The 22,135-nt window shown below is 41.2% G+C and overlaps 1 protein-coding gene across 1 annotated transcript; it reads left to right on the forward strand.

Moving 5' to 3' along the window:
- Positions 1-101: 101 nt before the first annotated feature.
- Positions 102-18,725, forward strand: dclre1a (DNA cross-link repair 1A (PSO2 homolog, S. cerevisiae); the record flags this gene model as incomplete). Its single annotated transcript, XM_083903521.1, has 9 exons — positions 102-519; positions 1,806-3,194; positions 3,282-3,415; positions 5,128-5,246; positions 6,089-6,232; positions 6,732-6,877; positions 11,608-11,762; positions 11,987-12,128; positions 18,324-18,725. The coding sequence occupies 9 exons, from the start codon at positions 102-104 to the stop codon at positions 18,488-18,490; spliced, it is 2,814 nt and encodes a 937-aa protein (XP_083759647.1). The 3' UTR covers positions 18,491-18,725.
- Between the last annotated feature and the right edge of the window lie 3,410 nt (positions 18,726-22,135).

Here is a 22,135-nt window from a genome sequence, read left to right on the forward strand (position 1 = left end):
TTGTGACTGCGGGATGGTATCAAACATCAACTCCTGTGTAATAATAGAGGTCTTGAGGAGGACGCTTGGTCACATCAGGGAAGTTACTCACTTTCCCCCAAATGTCACTAAAGGACGACTCTGAAAATGAGATCTGGGAATATAAATCTCTCGGAAAGAGAAAGAAGACAACGAAACAGACGCCTGCTGTTAAAAGTGTTAGTAAAAGAAGATGCACCCTCAAAAAAGCCTGCAGGAGAGACACCGTTGTCTCTGTCGAGACATTGGAAGGGACTGAAAAAGTGACGAACGTTGAAAAAAGAACTTTGGTAAATGTAGATGGACACAGCAGCTCAGAGACATTCACTCTGCCTCTGGAGTCATCATCTTCCCACGAGGAGACAGCCCACACAGGCAGTGTTGGACTGTCCTGTAGAGACGTCTGTCCCATGTGCCAGATGCCCCTTTCAGCCTTGATGGTGCAGAGTCAGAGATGGCATGTTGCTGAATGTGTTGACATCCCCAGGGACAAATCCACAGGTACAGACGTCCAGAATTCATAACAATGTTGATTGGTACACTTGGTAGCATTGAGCAGATTGGATAATAGCGATCTGATACTTCAGAAAAGCATATGTTCTGTTAGCATTCAGACACCAGAAATATCACAGAATGCTTCATTAAACACATGCTGTAAAGAGAGATGTGTGATCAGAATGTGAGTGAGGAGTTATTGTCAACAAGTCAGCTGTGTTAACCTATTTTAACATGGAGGGAAAAGGTTAAAGGTGCCATATGTAAGAATGTGGTCAAAAACTGCTACTACATTCAAATTCAAACTCGGCAGCTGAGACTACTGACTGCAATGGTTGGTAGACGGCGGTAGGTGGCACCACATGCCAAAACATGATTTCAAAACATAAACATGATTTGCAGTCTGCAAAATATTTTTTTTTAATGCAAATATTTTGGCTGTACTGTTGTTGGTGAGTTCAGTATGTTATATGAACATTATTCCCGAGTCTCTGTGACATATTAGGAGGATTTTATGGCCAATTGATTTAGATTTATTACATAATGCACCTTTAAGTATCAAAGTTCAACTGCAATTAATTTCTTCCTGATAAGAGCAGAACATTTATTTGTATTAGTTGACGCACTGTGATTTTGAAATGATAGTTATGGTTAGTTTTATCATCACAACTATGTGATGTGTGGATATTGGACTTTTTTCTGATATACGAGATGCCAATTTACTGAGAACTAATACCTATGCATATTTTTACCTTAGTCTCTTCTGTGGGGAAAAAGTAACCTGATATTTTGCATACTCATGTCACAGCAGATGTGGATATACATTTCCTTCATTGTGCACCATAAAAAAAGAAAAATAATCAAAAGGTGGAGTGTGTGCAAGCGCAGTATCAGCCCATTCAGCCTACTGTGTTAGTCAGTAGGGATCTTTGGCTTGTTTGCCGACATCCAATACCACAGTTCTAAAGCCAATATCTGCAATACCAATGTTTTGCCCGATAATATTGTGTATCTGTACTATGTTATTATCAGCTTACCTTGTTTTACCTCCAGATTTAAAAAGTATGTATCTGTCTGATATTGCATATCAATATCCACCCGTTGTCTAGCGGTTTGAGGGTTGTGGGGCTGCTGGTGCCAAGCCCAGCTGACTTAGGGCAAAAATGTGTGGTTCACACAGTCAATTTAGAGTGTCCACACTTTACTGTCAAAACCAGCCATTCTGAATGATTATTATGTAGTACCGGATTCTAGTAGGAGTCATTTTTTTATTGTTTTGTGTGTTCATACAGAGTGTCCAGATGGTCTACAGTGTTCTTCTACCATTCCAAGCCATTACAAGAATTTTAACCACACACTCCTTGCTCACAGCAGAGCAAATGGTGACGCAGCCCTTCTCAGTCTGTCTCAGCAGGCTGAGAACAATGGGGAATCAAGCTTTAGTCATCTGCCTGGACTGATAACAAATGAGGTGGATGACTTAGTGTTAGATAATTCCCAGGACAGAGCTGTCAGTCCTTCTGTCTTATCCCCTCATAGCAACAATAACAACAGAACACCTCCATCTAAACTCACAAATGGACTTCTGTTGCTGCGCTCTCCTGGCCCGGAGGATTTAAAGAAAAAGAAAGGCTGGTCGTCCGCTACTAAACGCAACAAGTCTATCAGGGCATCCCAAGAAAGTAAAACAGAGCCATCATCCACTGCAGTGAAGGAAGTCAGTGGAGGACAAGGTTGTGATGTTTCTTCAAAATGTGAGCCTCATCCTGAAAATGATGATTTCATATCCTACTCACCTCTTTCTGAGTTACCGCCACAAACTGAAGTTGGTATGAGTGAGTGTAGGAAAAACCTTTTTAATGGTGGTGCATATGAATTTGATGATGATGATGATGATGATGATGATGATGATGATGATGATGATAAGTCAGTGATACTGCATAGTGACGGCTTTTCAAGTGAAGATGAGCTGCTAACTCAATTTATAAATAATTTCGAAACCAATAAAGACAACCTGTCATCCTCCAACATTCAGTTGGAGCCAGTTCCCTCATTAGCACCCACTGATCAGCCAGCTGCTGCTGAAAACAGAGCAGTTTCCACTCAGAATGATGCTGCCAATGCAGTTACGCCATCTAAAACTAACATTCAGTCTGCACAGAGTATTGTTTTAGAGCGTCTGAGAGAAAATCTCCTCAGCCCTAACCCTGAGAGTATTCAGTTAGAGCAGCCTCACACAAGTTCTCATCAAGTACCTGCATCTCAAACCTCAACTCCCCAAAGAACTCAAACTATGACACCACAGAAAGGCCCAAGCAAAGCCGCTCAGGCTTCTGGTCTGAAGCAGACGGACATTGGAGTGTTTTTTGGCCTCAACCCCCTCAAAGGGAAGGAGAAAGGGGCTGAGAGTGGACCAAATGAGCTGAACACCATTTCAACTCCAATGCTTGGTGAGAACTCAGGACACAGGCAACCAAAGAGAGCCGGGCAGAGGAAAAGTCGGGCTGACACAAACACAAATACCTCACAGGGAACAGCGACTGCAGAAAGCACCAATGCAGTAAGCACTCAGGGAGGAGCAAGGAGTGGTTGGAGCAGGGGATGGAGAGGTAGAAGGAACAGAGTGGACGCTAATGGGGAAGTTCAGTTACCACGTTGTCCCTTCTACAAGAAGATTCCAGGTCAGTGATTTTCTGTATGAATCTGAAGATTCAATACTTTTGTATTTGTCGTCTAAGAATTTTTTTTATTATTTGTTTTTTCTTCAGGGACAAAGTTTGTAATAGATGCTTTTCAGTACGGAGAGATTGAGGGCATCGCTGCCTACTTCCTAACACACTTCCACTCGGACCACTATGGAGGGTTGACCAAGAAGTCCACCCTTCCAATATACTGTAACCAAGTAAGTCATATTCTGGATATTGTAAAATATGTATGACTTTTGCCATCTTCTACCAATGAGGTTTTATTGTTCCTCCCTGAGCAGTATAACGTTTTCTGGGGACAAAGGCTATGGCCCTAAGGAGAAATTATTACATTATGGTGGTAGTACTGAAATTCAGTGGCCTTGACAGAGGTTTGCGCTGTCTGTGTTCCATCTAGTTAGTTTATTTATTTATTTATTGTTATAAGTGCAGCACCACTGAGCCCAAAATGAATATCCCACAGGGACATGAACTATCTAATTATGTCATTATATATGATTTATTACACTCGCAATATCTTAATGGTGGTGAATTTCCATTATCGGGAGGAATTTACACGAAAGTGAAATGAAAATGCTGTCGATTTTTGAAGCGCCACAAGGGGGAGCCCGCAACTCTTCCTGTCATTCCAAGACCGTGTGGTTTTTAATCTTAAGGTTCTTGTATTTCACTTCAAAATGTTCTCTAAAAATCTGTATCCTATCTGTGATGCAAAACAATACTTCTTGTGAATTTGTATGTTTTGGAATGGGTTAGGGTTAGGGTTAGGGTTATTTCAAACGGATCTTTACTATTATGTCATGAATTGAAAGTAAATTGTCCAGGATAATCATGACATAAAATCTTCATGGCCTCCCATACCTCATTGTATCGCAATACTTGGCCTCATGTTTTCCACCTATTTTGAAGTAGGAGTCAGTCACTGTGGTAAATGCTGTAATCCATTTTGTGACTCGATGTTCCCATTGACAGGAGAGGGTTATGGATGGTAGTTTTAGTTTTATGCCGTCTCCCTCACAGAGACCTGTTAGACCTTGAATACTGTGAAAGAGATTTGCTTCTTTTGAAGGTGCTTAAAACCTTTGTTGTGTCCTTTTGGGAAAAAATCCTATTTATTTACAACTCATTAAAAACCTCAATGTCTGCTCTTTGGCACAGAATTCATGGAGTTAATGTTTGCTCCATTTGTTATCTCACTGCACTGTGTTGACTGAGAGTAATGGAAATTTCACTTGCAGTTGGCAGCTGTGAATACCAATTTGCTTGGGGCTCTGACGACATTGGAGCTGATGGAAATTTGAAGACCTATTTTATGACACAGTCGTGCAGAAAACACTTTGTATTCAGGAAATTTAAATGTGTCTGGGTCTTGGTTAATATTTCCTTTTCACTTTGTCACTGTTCAAAACCTGCAACCAAATTAAGGTAGATGTATTATGTAATATACTGACCAAATGAGGAAGTTAGACTTTACATTGCCTGTTTCTTGGTTATATTGGATGCATAATTTGTTTGCATCCATCCACTTAGGATATTAAACAGCATACAACTGTGAAACTAACAGCACATTAGATGGTGCACAGAATAAAAAATACTAGGGAAAACGAGTTTAGATGTGGTGATGTAAGGTCTCTTGTCAAATGGATCAAAATCACAGTGGAGCTTGTGTGTGGGAGTGTTGTCACTGAAATCTAGCATGAGTTGGATTTTGTTTTGTGTCAAGGGGCAGTTTGATTTGCAAATGATAAGCAATGCAACAGCTGCAGTGTTTCTGAAACCCTCAGAGACACCTCTCATCCCAGGATGATGGAACTGTTTCTTCATTCATTTACCATTTACCATCTAAATTAAATGACCATGATAAAAAGCAAGAGATGTGAGTTGACTAACTGCTGCCTCTTGTGGTCAGATTACAGGCAACCTGGTGAAAAGCAAACTGAAGGTGGCAGAGCAGTATGTCCACGTCCTCCCCATGAACACGCAGGTGACTGTGGAGGGAGTCCGCGTCATCCTCCTGGAGGCCAACCAGTGAGTCACCCTTTAGACGAAGATGCTAAACAAGATGGCAAGCTTCCAAGAAATCAGTTTTGCAAAACGTTCAGACCTGGTATTAAAATTTGTCCAGAGTGACCATATCACAAGTGGACAGCGTGACGTACAGGTGTGGATGCTCCTAATGCATCTTCAAACTACGTGGCTACCAGTGGCAGTTGCTGGTCTTTGAATAGACTCCCAGAGAAGCTGAGCTTCCGTGGGAGTGACGTTTTTGACACATTTGTCCAATCAAGCTCACCACAGTGAAAAAAAACTATTCTGTGCATAGAGAACAGTTGAGGCTGAGCTTCAAGTGGTTTAAATGCGGAGGCTGCTACAGGAATACGCAAATCACTGAAGACGATCCATCATCTATGATAAACAGCTGATTCTGAACGAACTAGTGACATGTTCGAATCGTGTACATGAGCATGATATGTAAACACAATTGCCACTGATGGCTACATTCTTTTACGTGTGTGAAATCCTCACCTTCCCAAGCACACTAGGGAACTACATTGAACTCACCAAAGTATGTTCTTCTTTGTTCAAGCAAAAAAGAAGTACTGTACTGCACCATACCGTTCCACTCAGTGGAAACATGGCATTTGACAACAATGTAATCTGTCTGTGTCTTTGCATATAGCGCATATAAGTGAGATACAATCACAAGTGGTCACAGGAGATGCCTCCACGGTGCATATGAATGCCAGGTGTGAACAGCCATACATAATCCTGTCCACTTGTGATCCAATCTCTCAGACAGATGTTTAATAACAAATCTGAACCAGCACAAAGTCTCCCGCTTTACCTCTAATCTGTGCCTGTTATTTTAGTTGTCCAGGAGCTGCCATGCTGCTGTTCTTCCTGCCTGATGGACAGACTGTCCTCCACACTGGCGACTTCAGAGCTGATCCATCAATGGAAACTTACCCCGAGTTGCTCAGCTGCAGGGTGCAGACGCTCTACCTGGACACCACGTCAGTACCTCCTATAAAGTCTGGATTGAAACAACGAGAAAGTGAAAAAGATTTAGCTCAGCTTGGGTGTATTTCAGCTGTGTGAAGTTTTGAGGAGCAAATTAACATATGTTGAACTAGACACTAAACAAAGCAAAAAATGCAAAATCAGTTTTCCTGCCAGTAAAGATATTATATGTAAAATGTCTGCATTAATGTATCTAAAAACAGTCAGGCTTCTACAATCTACAATCTTGTAGATTTTGTTTTGTAGTGTACTTATATTGGCCAAAACTTTTACAGCACTCTAAAAGTGTATAGAGATCAGTATGAAAAATTTGGTTGCCAATTCCCATGATCCCACGCTGCTTCCTATCACCATCAAATGGGGTCTCTTGTTACTGAGAGACCCATAACTGATATGTACTTCTAGTGTGGCTGTACACCTCACTCGGTTAAAGCAACACAGAAAACCCTGAGCAAACTCACAGTTTCAGTGTAATCTCTCTTCTCTCTGTAGCTACTGCAGTCCTGAGTACACCTTCCCACGTCAACAAGAAGTCATCAACTTTGCAGCGAACACTGCTTTTGAGCTGGTGACGCTCAACCCACGGACACTTGTGGTATGTGGTTCCTACTCTGTGGGAAAAGAGAAGGTGTTTTTGGGTAAGTCGTTCAGCATTTATGCAAATATTTGTGTGGTTACCCAATTTTCCAAAAAGCTGGTACGATACCCGACAATTACACTGTGTTCATGCACAAACACATACACAACTGTATTGTCAGATTATTTTTCATAGATATAAAACCTATTTGGTCTTTTTTTTTGGTCAGACACAGGCAGAAAATGAAAGTGTCTGCTTGAAAGCAGCAGGGGAGATGTATCACATTGGACGAGTGTTGTCTATACTTGGTTGAAGTTTCCTGTTTTTCAGCGCCTGTTTTGAAGAGGGTGAGAGCTTTAGCTGTTTGCAGTGTGGAGGGGACTTCTTGTTGTTAACTTTTTCAAGAAAGCTCAGACCAGATTCAGGCAAAAAACTCAGAGGGAAGCTGGTTGAACAAACAGTGCAAAAATATGTGCCGACGGTCCTCACAACAATAGCACCTGGAAAGTTCTACTCACAAGAATACCAAGAACGGAGAAGCTTCCTGGAGTAAAAGTTCTAATCTTAATTCCACATTATACTTCTACAACCGTGTAGTGCGTTATCCAACTGCGTAACTACGGAGACCCCTCGAGCCCTCATAGCGCTCCATCGTGGTGCCGGATACGCACTGCAATTTCCCACCCGATCAGTAGGGGTCGCAGCGCAAGGTTGTTGTGCTTCTGGCTACAGTGAGCAATGGTGTCCGAGAGAAAAAGACTGTTGTTGTTGTTGCAGCTGAATAACATTGAAACACAGATACTTTTGATACAAAAATGGAGACGTGAAAGACTGACAAGACGTGTCCGGAGTTGGTATGTACGTCCACTAAATGTACTGAGACTGATGTCAGGCGAATTTAATCTGTCTTATTGGACAGATGAGAGACATGGACGAAGAAACCCACTTCAGGTATTTCCGATTGTCGGCTAGCAAATTTGATGAACTTCTTCGCCGTGTGCTGCCTCATATTAATCATCAGGGCAACCACCGCATGCCCGTTGATGCCCGCCCAGAGACTGGCTGAGGACCAATCGCAGCCCTTGCCATCTCCGTTGTCCCTTGACAGAGTGACGGACACTTATAAAATATTTCATGCAGTTGAGACGACGGAGAGGCTCTCCTACAGGCTCTCTGTAACCGACGTAGAGCACTTTACGCAGGAGTATAAATTGGGCTTCTTTAAACCGATTGAGGGGAGTTTGCGGATGATTCAGTCAATGAGATTGTGTGAGGGAGATTTGAATGGAACAATGGATGAATAATTTCCTGACTGGAGGAGGTTTGAGGTGTGAATCAGGTGTGAAGGCAGTGGGGGGTCAGGAAAGAGGTAGTGGTGGCTTTGGAAACGTGAGGGGCTAACATATGTAGGAGGTAGGGAATGGCTTTTGATGTGCAGACCTGCAGCCAGACTTCCTGGCTTCAAATATACTGAAAACCACCGAAATCCAACAAGGCGTTACCAAGGCTTTTTAGGTTGAGAAGTGTCCCAAGGTATAGCAGTTAGCTGTTCTGCTGGTGTCCTGTGTGTTGAAACACCATACCAAAAACTTGAATAGTGTTTGTAGCTCACTGATGAAATATCCATCCATCCATTGTCTACCGCTCTATTGTCCACATGAGGGTCGCCGGGCTGTTGGTGCCAATCCCAGCTGACACAGGGTGAAAGGTGAAGTGCACCCTGGACAGGCTACTAATCCATCGCAGGGCCAAAACATAGAGACAAACAATCGTTCACTCTTGCACCCATAGGGAAATTTAAAGGTCACATAGAGTGGTCCTGTTGCACATAAATGTTAGTTATGGAGGTCTACTTACATATATTAACTTGTTTTTATGGTCAAAAACCTCCTAGTTGCTGTAAACGAGACGATTGAAATCCTCTTTTCTGACGGTGTTCGTCAGCCGCGATGTCTCAGAGTGAACTTTCACCCCCAGAAGACAGAGGCTTGTGATTGGCCAGTACTATTCAGCACACCAGCTCTCAGTAGCACAGCTCCCCCCTTTGGAATGGTGGATGCACTGATCCTCATTATCAAAACATTGTTTTAACAGTGTTTAAAAATAGCTTTGTCACGACTCCCCGCCGCAGTCCCTTTTATGACTTTGACCCAGAGACAGAAGACACTGTCGCTCGTGAAACACCTCCACAACGGACGTTATTCTTCTTCTGCGGTTCAATGTACGCAACCGGATGTGCCCGGACTAGTGCCCGGAGCAGGACGATCTGCTGTTCAGGAGAACCGCTGTTAACGTAACTATTACGGGATTTTCAGAGATCTCGTTGAGCCCCGAGATTACAATAAACACAGCGTTCTCAGCAATGACTGAACTGTTTGTTTCGAACCTTCAGGGCTTCATAAACAAGGTAATGACGCTGATACACACCAAAAAAACAGCGTTAGTAGGAACTTCCGGTCAAGTTCCGCTTTAAAGTGTCTACTTAATATCTGCATGTTTTCTGACTTTGGAAAGAAGCTGGAGAACCCGGAGAAGACCCACACACTCATGGGAATAACATGCAAACTCCATGCAGAATTAAGACTTAATATAAAAAAAATCTTACATTTAGCGTTTTTTTATTGCTTGTCTGCCACGAGAAGGATCTGTGGTGTCATTAATTATTACACATAGTTTAGAATAATGATTGAGCACTGAAAATGAATGTGAGGTGGTTTTGCCTTGCACGTCATTCAACATCAGTCGGATAATTAGGCAGAGTGATGGGTGACGTTTGTTTGACGGCTAATTATATAACTGAAAATGACATGGTAATTTCTCTCATTAAATTCTGGGAATGGTGATATGGCTGTGTAACAAGGTAAGGCATGAGCCACAGTGTGATGGACACAATGCAAATGTGTTTGTGAAACTAATGTAATGTGATGAGTGGATTTCTCCCGCAGCCTTAAATCACCACCTGACCTTTCCGCCCTCTTAAAGGTCATCGGTCTATGTCTTTCAGTGAAACAGGATTGGAACATTTTCGATTTTGTTCTCGCTGTTGTCCTCATGTGAAAGCAATCAGTCCTGTCGATACACGCAGATAATAGTGTGCTCCACTTTGGTGCAGTGAAGTGCTCAGAAAAATAACATTGACCTCACATAGAGATAACAACATGTATTCATTCTCTAATCAACTGTGGTTTAATAAGCTCTGCATGGTATAGGCACAGAAAAAATACAGCTGATTAAATTATCTGCATGACTGTACCACTGATTCACAAAGAGTATGCACACATGTACAGGTTGTTTGAAGGATTTAGTAGCTGTCAGTGATGGACTAATACTTACTGACAATAACACATTACTATGATTGGAGCAATTTTCATCCGACCAGGCTCTCTCAGCCGCACACAGGAGCTGCCACATATTTTGATTTAATTTTCTTTGGTGAGGGGCGGGGCAACCGCATAATTAATAATGATTGGCTAAGGTAGAATAACATTTCCTGGTAAGCCAATGAGAGGCAGAGTTGAGCGTTCACACACAAACAACAAAGACACATGCAGCGATGGGCGAGCCCTGCGAATTATAAGGTAGCGTTTTCAAACTGGAAGTACAGACATTACTTCTCCCTCATTGAGATAAAAGACAACATCTTTTCGAAAACATCTTCTGTTTTTTGCTGTGTGTTTATAGTAGAACAATGAAGATAATATCCACAATAACGTATTAAATGTGATAGGTGTCTTGTCTCACATTGTCCCATTTAAAGTGTTATTAAGGGGGTGATCTAAATTATTTGACATATTTGAACATTTTAAAAAAGGTTCCTTGGTAACTAGTAACTATCATTTTTTAAAGTCACATGCTCAACACTGGTAGCTCTAAAATAAAGCCAACTGAGATTAAAATGTGGTAGTTACTAGTCAAATAAATAATTGTCGCTATGTAATTTAAAGGTGTGTAACTATATATCAAGGGCGGTTGATTGAGAGACATTAATCAACATCAACATGTAAATATGCCAGATTACAGCCATTGTGCTTCTATATCATATATAAGTGCTTATTGTATTGCATACAGATTAAGTTGAGATGAATTAAGGCCACATTATACTTCTCCGACTGCGTATGCGTTATCCGTCTGCGTCACCACGGAGACGCCTCGAGCATTTATACTTCTGCGTCGTGGTGACGGACACTCGCTGCAATTTCCCGCCCGATCAGTAGGGGTCGCTGCGCAAGGTTGTTCTGCCTCAGGCTACAGTGAGCAATGGCGTCCGAGAAAGAAAGAGAGAGAAAGACTGTTGTTGTTGAAAAAGTGGCCGTTTCTCACTTTTCTGTGTCACGGAACGCAGTTTTAAGATAATTTGAGGCGAGAAATTGGCCATTTAGAGTCTAAACATGTGCTGTGTGTGTTAAGATATGACGTATTTATAGTTCGGCAGCGGCGTTATCGGCGGGGATCAGCTCCGCCTCTGTCAGGACGCCCGGAGCGCACTGAGAGCCGGCACAGAGCAGCTTAGCTCGGCCTGTCCTGAGGACCAATCGCAGCTCTTGCCGTCTCCGTAGTCCCTTGACGGAGTGACGGACACTTAAAAAATATTCCGTGCACCCGGAGACGACGCAGAGGCTCTTCGACAGGTTCTGCGTCGACGCAGAGGACTCTGCGTAGCTACGCAGAGCACTTTACGCAGGAGTATAAATTGGGCTTTACACGTTTCTCTCATTGTATTGCACTCAGATTTGCACAGAAAATATGGCTGAATCCTCAGCTCTGATTAACCCTGTTCTGCTTCATTTTTAGCACTGGCAGATGTCCTGGGCTCTAAAGTGTGCCTCTCGAGAGATAAATACAACACAATGTGTTGTCTGGAGTCGGAGGAAATCAAACGGCGCATCACCACTGACTGGAAGGCGGCACAAGTCCATGTGCTGCCCATGATGCAGATCTCCTTCAATGTAAGTGCAGTGGTCTCATTTTCAGATTCTACTGAGAGTTTGAGCCCTCAGGAGTATAAACCACAGAAGAAGTGACACATTAGTTGAATTAGGAGTTCTTTTTTTAAAAAGCACTGCATCTGCATAATTTACGATGATGCTGTATGTGTAAAACAGTGTTTTATTACAACATCATGAGATGTATGCTCATCAAATTCTCATGTAACCCTTTTTTTTCCCCCCAGAAACTGCAGCAACACCTGGCTCGGTTTTCAAATCAGTATGATCGGCTGGTGGCCTTCAAACCCACAGGCTGGACCTTCAGCCAACAGGTGGAATCAGTGGAAGACATCGAGCCTGCGATCAGTGGCAACATCTCCATTTACGGTGAGCGAGCTTTTTCCTCCAGGCATTGTTTTTAATCAGGAAGCAGGATGAACCTGCAGTACATTCATCGAAGATTATCAACAGACAATATGAATGCTTGGTTTGTCTGCAACAGGGCAGAAATAATCATGGTTGAATTGGCCTAGAAAATCAGTTTCTATTTATGTATACTGTTAATGGTTGTTTAGTGGCCTGGAATTATGTTTCTATTTATAAACACTGTTCACTGTTCTCTTCTAGCGACTACACAAAAGGCTTACTTACTAAAATCTATGCATATTGAATCTGTTTTATTGAAGGAAAATATTTTGGTTTTCAGGGTTGGACAAACTGCTCACACTCCGGCACCAAAGTCCATCGATAAAATTTTAATTTTTAGCTCATGGTGACACAGAGGCAGTTTTTCTATTGCTGCTACATTTAGCAAATTTGTTTCACTTAAATAAATCTGAACGAACGTATTCAAACAACGAAAATCACAAAATAACACATTTGGACTTAAGCAGCAAACATATTCTTAGCATGTCATAAATCTGGAGTATACAGCTATGGTTTCTATAGATCTTAGTAAATGAAGCTTGTGCTAAAGGTAGTGTGTAAAGGTTTTGTAAAGTTTTTCTTTTCTTTTTAAGTGCACAATCACCATATTGAATTGAGTGTGATTTCTTGTTCTTCATTACCCCATAATAAGCCTTTTATAGGTATATTAGATGAGCAGGTCATCCTTATGCAGGTCTCATTCTGGATGTTTTTACACTAGCCCACAATGGAAAAAGTAAACTAACTTTTTGAGTACACACTTGGATGGAAAGGGTGATGTGAGGGATATTTAACTGCAACATGCAACTTCACCAAGTTTTAAATGCTGCACTGACAGTAAGTGGCTAAAATGCAGGTGCATGCTTGCCAGCTAAGCTTTTGGATTAATTAAAGGGGACATATTATGCAAAATCAACTTTTTAATCATTTAAATCTTTATATTTGGGACATTGGAGTCGGCAAAGTGTGAAAAAAGATGACTCACTTGTGGTCCTCCTCAGTCTAAGTACAGGAGATGACACACGGGATGTTGTGTGTTTCATCTCCTGGAATTGTTGTCTCGCGGAGCTCCGCTTTGTCTGTAAAACAGAGTTCTACACAAACTTCCAGCCTCAGAGGATTTATCAGTCCAGAGGATACATGTTATATATGACGGCAATGTGCCTGCTGGAGCCTGCAAATGATCACTTTTCCAAATGCTAACTGCTGTTAGCTCCCAGTAGCCTCTGTGGCTGATGTCATCACGTTTTACTTTTTTTTAAGGTGGACCTAATAGTAGGGAGGTTAAGGCCAAAAAATAGGCCTTTGACTTCAAGTCATGATGCAAAGGTCCCCTTTGGTATGGAAGTACCTTAGGGTCATACAAATAAATTTATCCTAAGACACAAGTGAGATCACACTTTGTATTGGAAATAAACACGTTTTTTCAAAAATGGCCGCCAATGCGCCGAAAATACACTTGAGCCCATATCTTTGCTTCTGTTATAGCTATAATGACACATTTGGTGTCAAAGTGTACATTTTGGGGGTCAAGGAATCTAATAAAATTGGTTTCAAGTTTAAGAAACCAACAGTTTTCCCATTATTATGACAATTGGGGGTAAAAACGAACATTTCACATTGTGTCATCGAACTGTGTCATCAAAGTGACTTTATTTATCTTTTCCTTCAAAATCATTAATTTTGTATTCAAGCAGTGCAGCTACTTCTGTACATTACATTTGTCCTAAGTAGCATGAGAGTTTGACCAGTCAGGAGTAGCTTATGCATCAGTTCCTGACACATCCCATCTGCACCAGGGGCTGTGACAGCTCTTCAAGGTCTGAGGTGGAAGGTTAACACTTTGAGGGACACATTATTTACCCATTGAATAGAAAAATGTGTTTAATGTTATATAACTAATAACTAGCTAACTAGTTAGCTTGGGTAAGGGTTACCCTACAGATGGAAACCAAAATTAGATCCCTCTTCAATTTTCACGTGATCGTCCATGAACGGTGACCGGCCGGTCAGACAGAGATATGGCGGTCAAATGCAAGTGCACGCCACATGATCAACATTGTGCCTCAATAGCAACACACGTTGAGATATGATCTGGTGCAGGTGGAGAGGCTAACGGGATAGCAAGTTAACTCAGAGAGTCAACAGAAAGAGAAGTTAAAATCGGTATCGGCAGGTCAAACTCCCTGAATAACCGGAAATTGCATCCATCCATCCATTCATTATCTACCGCTTTATCCTCCACCAGAGGGTCGCGGGGGTTGCTGTGCCTATCTCAGCTGACATTGGGCGAAAGGCGGGATACACCCTGGACAGTTCGCCAGTCCATCACAGGGCCACATATAGAGACAAACAACCATTCACTCACACACTCACACCTATGGTCAATTTAGAGTAACCAATTCACCTAATCCCCATATCGCATGTTTTTGGACTGTGGGAGGAAGCCGGAGAACCCAGAGAAAACCCACGCACACATGGGGAGAACATGCAAACTCCTTGCAGAAAGGCCCTTGTTCCGAAGTTGTTCCAAATGGGGCTCGAACCCAGGAACCCGGGTCTTCTTGCTGCAAAGGCAAGAGTGCTTACCACTACACCAACCGTGGGCCCCGGAAATTGCAATTGGCCCAAAAAATGGCAATAGGTGCATCCCTAGTTAACACGAATCTAGATGCCACTTTTAGTAAGAGCTGTGGTTCACCCACTGCCATCCAGTCAGTCACCAGACACACTCCACATCATCTTCTCTGTAAGCATTGGCCCCAATGTTACCAGAAAGGAATCCTCCCCAAGCTTTGTCTGGGGAAACTTCCACTGAAGTTACTTGGCCAGTGTGAGGAGTGGTTGATCAGCTACCATTACTGGTTTCTGACCTGGACTAAGGTAGCTGATTGTTTGTCTGAGGACTTTTATTGCATGCCAAGCAAGAGGCTGAAGTAGCCTCTGTGATGCTGGCATAATATGCAGCCCATGAGATCCATTCGCCGGCTTGAAGGTTCTCTTTCACGAGAAGGTTTCTGACTCTCTCTAACCACTAACCTCTCTCTAACCTTCTTCAATCACACTGATGAGAGGCCGGGAGGCTGGATGAGGATGACTGTTGGTATTCAGGACAGGAACATACAAAACCTCATCAGGTGGCAGTGACACATCCAGATCCATTGTTGTTTAGTGAGGTGGCAAGGGTTTCACATGCTTCTTCACCATTTCAGCTGGATCTAGGATGTCAGTCAGATTCTCAGTCTCTTGACTGTCTAAAGAGACGTGCTGTTGAATGATGCTGATGCATGTTCCATGGAGGGCTGATGTTGCTATTGTTGATGATGGGCTGTGGTCAATGTTATCAAAACCACCATTGATAACCTTGACTGCCTGAGGTGGGACCACAACACCAATCTGCTCCAGTGACTGATCACTGAATTCGCTAACTCTATGCTGAATGTTTTCCAGCGGTCATATGACACACATATTCCTCTTTTATGCATGGTCTCCACCAGATATCTAGTACCACTTTGCTGGTGTAGTTTGATTGCCAGATATAGCGAAGCTGGTTTCTGAGCTGCATCTTGCAGAGTTGAATATTATTTGCTGCCCAATGGAAGTTGCATCCTGGGACTTCTCAGGTCCAGGAGGTGGCTGATCAGTACCCGATCCATCAAGAAGCATGTGTAAGAATGATCTCAGCATGGGAGGGATAGAATCAGCTTCACATGAAGTTGAACCTGTAAAAGCATGCTTCATGGGGAGATACTCTTGCAGAAGGATTTTGGCTGCTTGGAAGATGATGGAGAACGGAGATCAGTAGATGTGTTTTCATGTCAACAACAGCTCTGCTCAGATCATCACCAAATACAAGGGACCAGACACAATTTAGACTGATCTGATGTCAGGAATGAGGCGTTCAATATCCTCTCGAAGGCATGTGGTGTTGCATTTAATGTTTATAAATCCGAGATTAGAAATGTGCTCGTCATAGAAGGCTGTCAAGTCACACATCACCAGTGATTCCCCTGAGCAACGATAGTCCTCTACGTATTCAAGCAACTCATTGAGGATAAACAATCAGCTTGAATCAGCTGAACTACATCCTGACTACCACCACTAATGTCCACTATAAACTCAGGCAGATCCCCTAATGCCTTCAGCTCCTGGATGTTATCGACAGCTTCTTTGTTACACGATTGCAATCATTCAGGATTATTTCGCAGCTTGAATGATGAAGAGGGATCTAATGTTTTTTCCATCTGTAGGGTAACCCTTACCCAAGCTAACTAGTTAGCTAGTTATTAGTTATATAACATTAAACACATTTTTCTATTCAATGGGTAAATCATGTGTCCCTCAAAGTGTTAACCTTTCACCTCAGACCTTGAACAGCTGTCACAGCCCCTGGTGCAGATGGGATGTGTCAGGAACTGATGCATAAGCTACTCCTGACTGGTCAAAATCTCATGCTACTTAGGACAAATGTAATGTACAGAAGTAGCTGCACTGCTTGAATACAAAATTAATGATTTTGAAGGAAAATATAAATAAAGTCACTTTGATGACACAGTTCGATGACACAATGTGAAATGTTCGTTTTTACCCCCAATTGTCATAATAATGGGAAAACTGTTGGTTTCTTAAACTTGAAACCAATTTTATTAGATTCCTTGACCCCCAAAATGTACACTTTGACACCAAATGTGTCATTATAGCTATAACAGAAGCAAAGATATGGGCTCAAGTGTATTTTCGGCGCATTGGCGGCCATTTTTGAAAAAACGTGTTTATTTCCAATACAAAGTGTGATCTCACTTGTGTCTTAGGATAAATTTATTTCTATGGCCCTAAGGTACTTCCATACCAAAAGGGACCTTTGCATCATGACTTGAAGTCAAAAGTCACTTAACCTCCCTACTATAAAGAGATACTACTAAACAGAGCGTTCAGAACAGGGCTGTTTTGTCAGGGTGATTGAACTGCTGTGGTGCTTCACCCTTATGGTATTTTGACCAAAGCATGTCACAGACATGTTCATTAGGACATCAGGGAACTAGGTTAACTTGGAGAAATAGGGTATAATATGAGACCTTTAAGGAATAGTTCTATCCCTTTAATTGTTCAGCCCCAGTTTGAGCACAATTGTTTCAGTAGTTCTGTGGTAGATTAACGTGGAGGAAGAAATGAGAGAGCGTTCTTTTAATTAACTCGTACTTAACAGCAGTAAATCACCTTTGTCACTCCACTACATTCTGCTAACACTTCATCATAACAGCAGTTCTTTCTTTCTCTGCCAAAAACAACATGCTGCTGCTTTTCTTCCTGCCGCGTTTCATGGTCAGAATACATACATCTGTAGCATTAGCGCCATCTGGCCCCTAACAACAAAATCCAGCGAGAGGCTTGTGGGTTGCATGCGCTCAAATTATTTCATCCTCCTCAGCAGTTTGTGCATCGCTCAGGTGGAAGTAAATTTCCAGTCTCTCCCTGTTGTGACTCCACCATGTGTTTATCCTCTCCTCCTTGCCCTTCCCAGCCATATGCTGCTGCTGCTGCTGCTCTAAACAATGTTGTGTGAATGTGGGAGGACTCACTGTAGTATTAAGTTAGATGTGTTTAAAAAGCAGTGGTGAAGAGCATTAAAAACCTGTAGAGGGGCGACAAAGGACAAATGAAGCAGCAGCGTTCTGCCGCCGTTGGGATCTGTGATGACATTTGATGAGATAAAGTCTCCGCCTCGTCTAATACGGCCCTGTGGGTCACTCTGCTGGGCATCTGGTTCCTCCTCCGAGACTTTGCCTCGTTGCTTGTCTGACTGGATTCCTCGCTCTTCAGACATCTGGCTCGATGACAGCGTTTTCACCTCAAACCAAATCTGTTGTGCTGTCGCCAGTTTCGTTGACGTTTCGTAATTGAGAAATGAGGAAGAAAAAGACGAAGGCAGATGAGCCGAAAGGGAGAGATCGTGTCTGAAAAGTCCCACCGCTGCTTCAGTTCTAAATCACTGCCAGGCTTTTTCATTTTAATCTACGCTTTAATAATTAAGTGACGGGGCAAAACGTGGCTTATCTTAAGGCGATTTAGTCATTTTCTGGAAGGCTATGTTTGATTGCAGTTCCCAGAAGTTTAGCTGCTGTGATACTAACAGTTCCGTCTCTTTTTCTGTGACAGGAGTCCCCTACAGTGAACACAGCGGCTTCCTGGAGTTGAAGCGTTTTGTCCAGTGGGTGCAGCCGCTCAAGATCATTCCCACAGTCAACAATGGCAGCTGGACGAGCAGGAAGTCTATGGAGACGTGCTTTAGTGAGTGGCTCAAGGAAACTAAAGCTAAACTGTAACTTATTTACCAGTAAACTGTTATAACCTCTGCTGCACATTTAACATTACCTCACATTACCTAAAGGGATAGCCCAGGTTTTTTTTTGGTTTTTTTTAATTGTATGACACATACCTACATATAGTCAGTGTCTTACATTCAACTGAGTGCACTCTGCACTGAGAAGCGGGTGCAAGTGCACGGATAATATGGGAAAACAGATTTTAGCCACTTCACAATCGTGCCGCTGAATAAAAGTTACGGTACAATATCCTAAAAGTCCAGTGTTTGCTCACAGAACGCTGGAACGCTTGGTCCACTCCTGCTTGTGTCATAACCTTTGAACTAAGTGATAACAGCAGTGGATTAACAGTGGATGTGGTGATAACCAAAACTGTATACACATACAGTTTTGATTTTAGAAGGTTAACGTCTTGTTTAGTGGCTTTAATCTACATGTAGAACTCGCACAGCTGTATGTCAGATACTAACAGTTAGTAACACTTAAAATCAAATCTAGACTATCCCTTTAAAGTGCAATATGACCATGGGGAACATAAATATCTTCACTAATTTTCTTACAAATATAAAGCTCTACTTGTATCATGAAACCACAAGAACCCTGTCAGTATTTGAAATTGGACCTGAAGGAATGAGATGTTTGTGTCTAAAATGTGCATTCTACCTTTAAACTGTACTATTCGTCTGTATGTATGTTTTAATGCTGAGAAAATAAATGTTTTAAATGGTCTTTTAATACCTGACCATATGTCTTATACACACATTTTACAACCTTTAAAATCTTCTTTTTTTACTTATGAATTTTCACTTTTCTGATTTTCAACACCGTCTTATCTCTGAAAGAGCAGATACGTGGTACAGAGTCTCTCCTTTCAGCTTCAGCTTTTCACATCCGCCTGAAATACTTGTTTACAACAACATTGGTCACAAACTCTACCCTTTAAAGGTGATGATGTGTGTATTATTAGACACAGATTATAAGATGTATTATTTTCAGACAGTGTCACCAGAGATTGAGGAAACATCAGCGCTGGCTTTACTGATAACAATGGTGCAGCCAGTAAATTCACTTTCAACCTGTAGAACGGGAAATGTTAGCTCACGCTCTCTCTCATGCACTTTGTTGGTGGACATAGTACTTGTTTATGGTCTGTTTGTGTCGTTGCGTCTCTTCATGTGATAATTTTCTGTTGCTGACACTCTTAATGTAGCAACTAAGTTCTGTATTGTGGTGCTACTGATTGTTTCCTGGTCGGTATTGTTTTTACGTGCACTCAGGTATAAATCACAGCAAGATTATTCCTTAGTGTCTGAAATGATATCAGTGAATTATTTTCTTCCAATTTCTGCTATTTTTTTCCATTTTCATTAAAGAAATCGAAACAAAACTTGAACCCGAGCACAGTAGAAAACTGTTTGCCCCTTTCAAGTGAAATTACCTCAAATAATCTGGCTGGTGTTAACCTCAGGCAGAAATATTTTACAGCCCCTAGTGGTTGGGGGGAGTATCTCACAAATAAAAATGAGAAGCGGCTCCGACACTTAAAGGCGCCATATGTAAGAATGTGGCCAAAAAACGGTTACTACGCTCAAATTCAAAATACCGAGGTCTTTTAGGTTTCGTTTTCTCCACCATTGTAGCTCAGACGTAACTGGCAACCCGTGGTTGCTCGGCAGCTGAGACTCTACTGACTGCATTGATTGGTAGACAGCGGTAGGTGGCGCCAGATGCCAAAACATGATTTCAAAATATAAACATGATTTGCTGTCCGCGAAAGATTTTTTTAATGCAAATATTTTGGCTGTAGTGTCTCTGTGACATATTAGGGTTAGGGTTTATTACATAATGCACCTTTAACCTTTCACTGCCTGTTGCTAAATGTAGCCAAATAAGTTACATTTTTAAAAAGAAATTGTGCATGAACACAATTTAATGTCGTGTATAAGTATTTTGGAAAAACTCGGCAACCAGTAAAAGTTAAGTTGTGCATATTTGACAAAGAGTGTATCACTAAAAAGATTGTTGTGCTGATATTCAAGCATATTGAAAAGTCTTGAAAAGACTAGAACGATAATTTTTATGAAATATGTCGTGCTGCACATTCTACAAAAGACTCATTGTGTTTCAACAGTCTGGTCAACTTTAATCAGAATACGTGTACAAGCAAAACATTTATCATCCTACAACTTGTATTTTAACACTTTCAGAAGGGATGCTGAACATTCATAACGGTATATTCATAATCCAACAGCTAATGAATGTCACAGTGAGAGCATGGACTTCAGATGAACATCTGTGTAATGGCTCCATTAAAAACTTCAAACATTGACCTTGGGAAGACGGTGTGTCACGTTAAAAGTACTTCAATATTAGCTGATAACATTATTTCATATATGAGAGGGTTGGAGGCAACTGACCTCACTTATCACTGGACGTATAGACAGTAAAAAAAAAGAAGAAGAAGTAATTAACTTTAAAAACATTGGTTGAAAAGGCCTTGAAGATAATGTGCATTTGATGTTGTCTTTGTTCCCAAGCGACAATGGTCGCTCGGCGTAATCTAAAAAGGAAAAACTGGCTCTTCCCAATTTATATTAATATTAGATTTTCTGTTTCAAATGAGGGAGGAAATAGGTGAAACATCGCCCGAGGTGGAAGGTGGAACATGATTCATTCTGCCTGCATTTTAATTCGCAAGACTCTCCCTGAGGTACGGATAATTATGTAATTATTACACATACATTCAACACTATTACACACTAGAGGAGACATATTAACAATAAGACATTTTTTTAAGTGTGCTATTGGGATTCTTTACAACATAATATGTGCAGCAGTATATATATATATATATATATAACGTATGATATAGTATGAAAATCTTAGATATATTGCTCAAGCTTGACTATATACATAAGGGTTAATGGGATTCATATTTTAAAACAATGCAGTTAAAAATCACTCACAATAAGTTGATTGTGGTGAATAATCGTGAATAAGAAATATTATTATTATATTTCGCTTAAATGACTTTAAAATGCTGCATGTCGATTTCACCAACATACAGTCTTTGTATCTTATTGAAAGTCCTTGTTTTCCACTTTGGAGATTTTCACTGAACATACAAGTATGCTATCTGTGATGCAAAAACAAAAATAGTCCTTTCTTGGTTAAATTAGTTCAGTGTGTTTTCGAGGGATTTTAAGAAATTAAAACAGAATTTTATAGATTTTCCTCATCACATTTATCACGACATGAAATTTTCATATTGTCCCAAGCTACTTAATACTTTCTACTACAAGTTACAACATACCATTTTTACTTGCCAGTGCTTCATGTTATCTTAGATTAAAATGACTTCATAAACTTTACATAAATGTCACATTATACTCTTGTGGGAAAAGATCCAAACACATATGTGATACTGTCTGTATATTATACAGCAGACAGTATTCTGCCATTGTTTTGCACCACACCAGTTAGTTTTTTTAACATATACATCTCCATTGTTTTATGTACAGTATATACTGTAAATCATATTCAAAAGTTTGCCACAAGTCTAAAAAAAAAATCAATATTAATGGTGCTCACAAGTGTAGAAAAGACACTAACTGTACAAGGGGGAAAGTGAGTGATGAAATAATA

This window comes from Microchirus variegatus, assembly GCF_963457635.1.
Source record: "Microchirus variegatus genome assembly, chromosome: 17".
NCBI lineage: Eukaryota > Metazoa > Chordata > Actinopteri > Pleuronectiformes > Soleidae > Microchirus > Microchirus variegatus.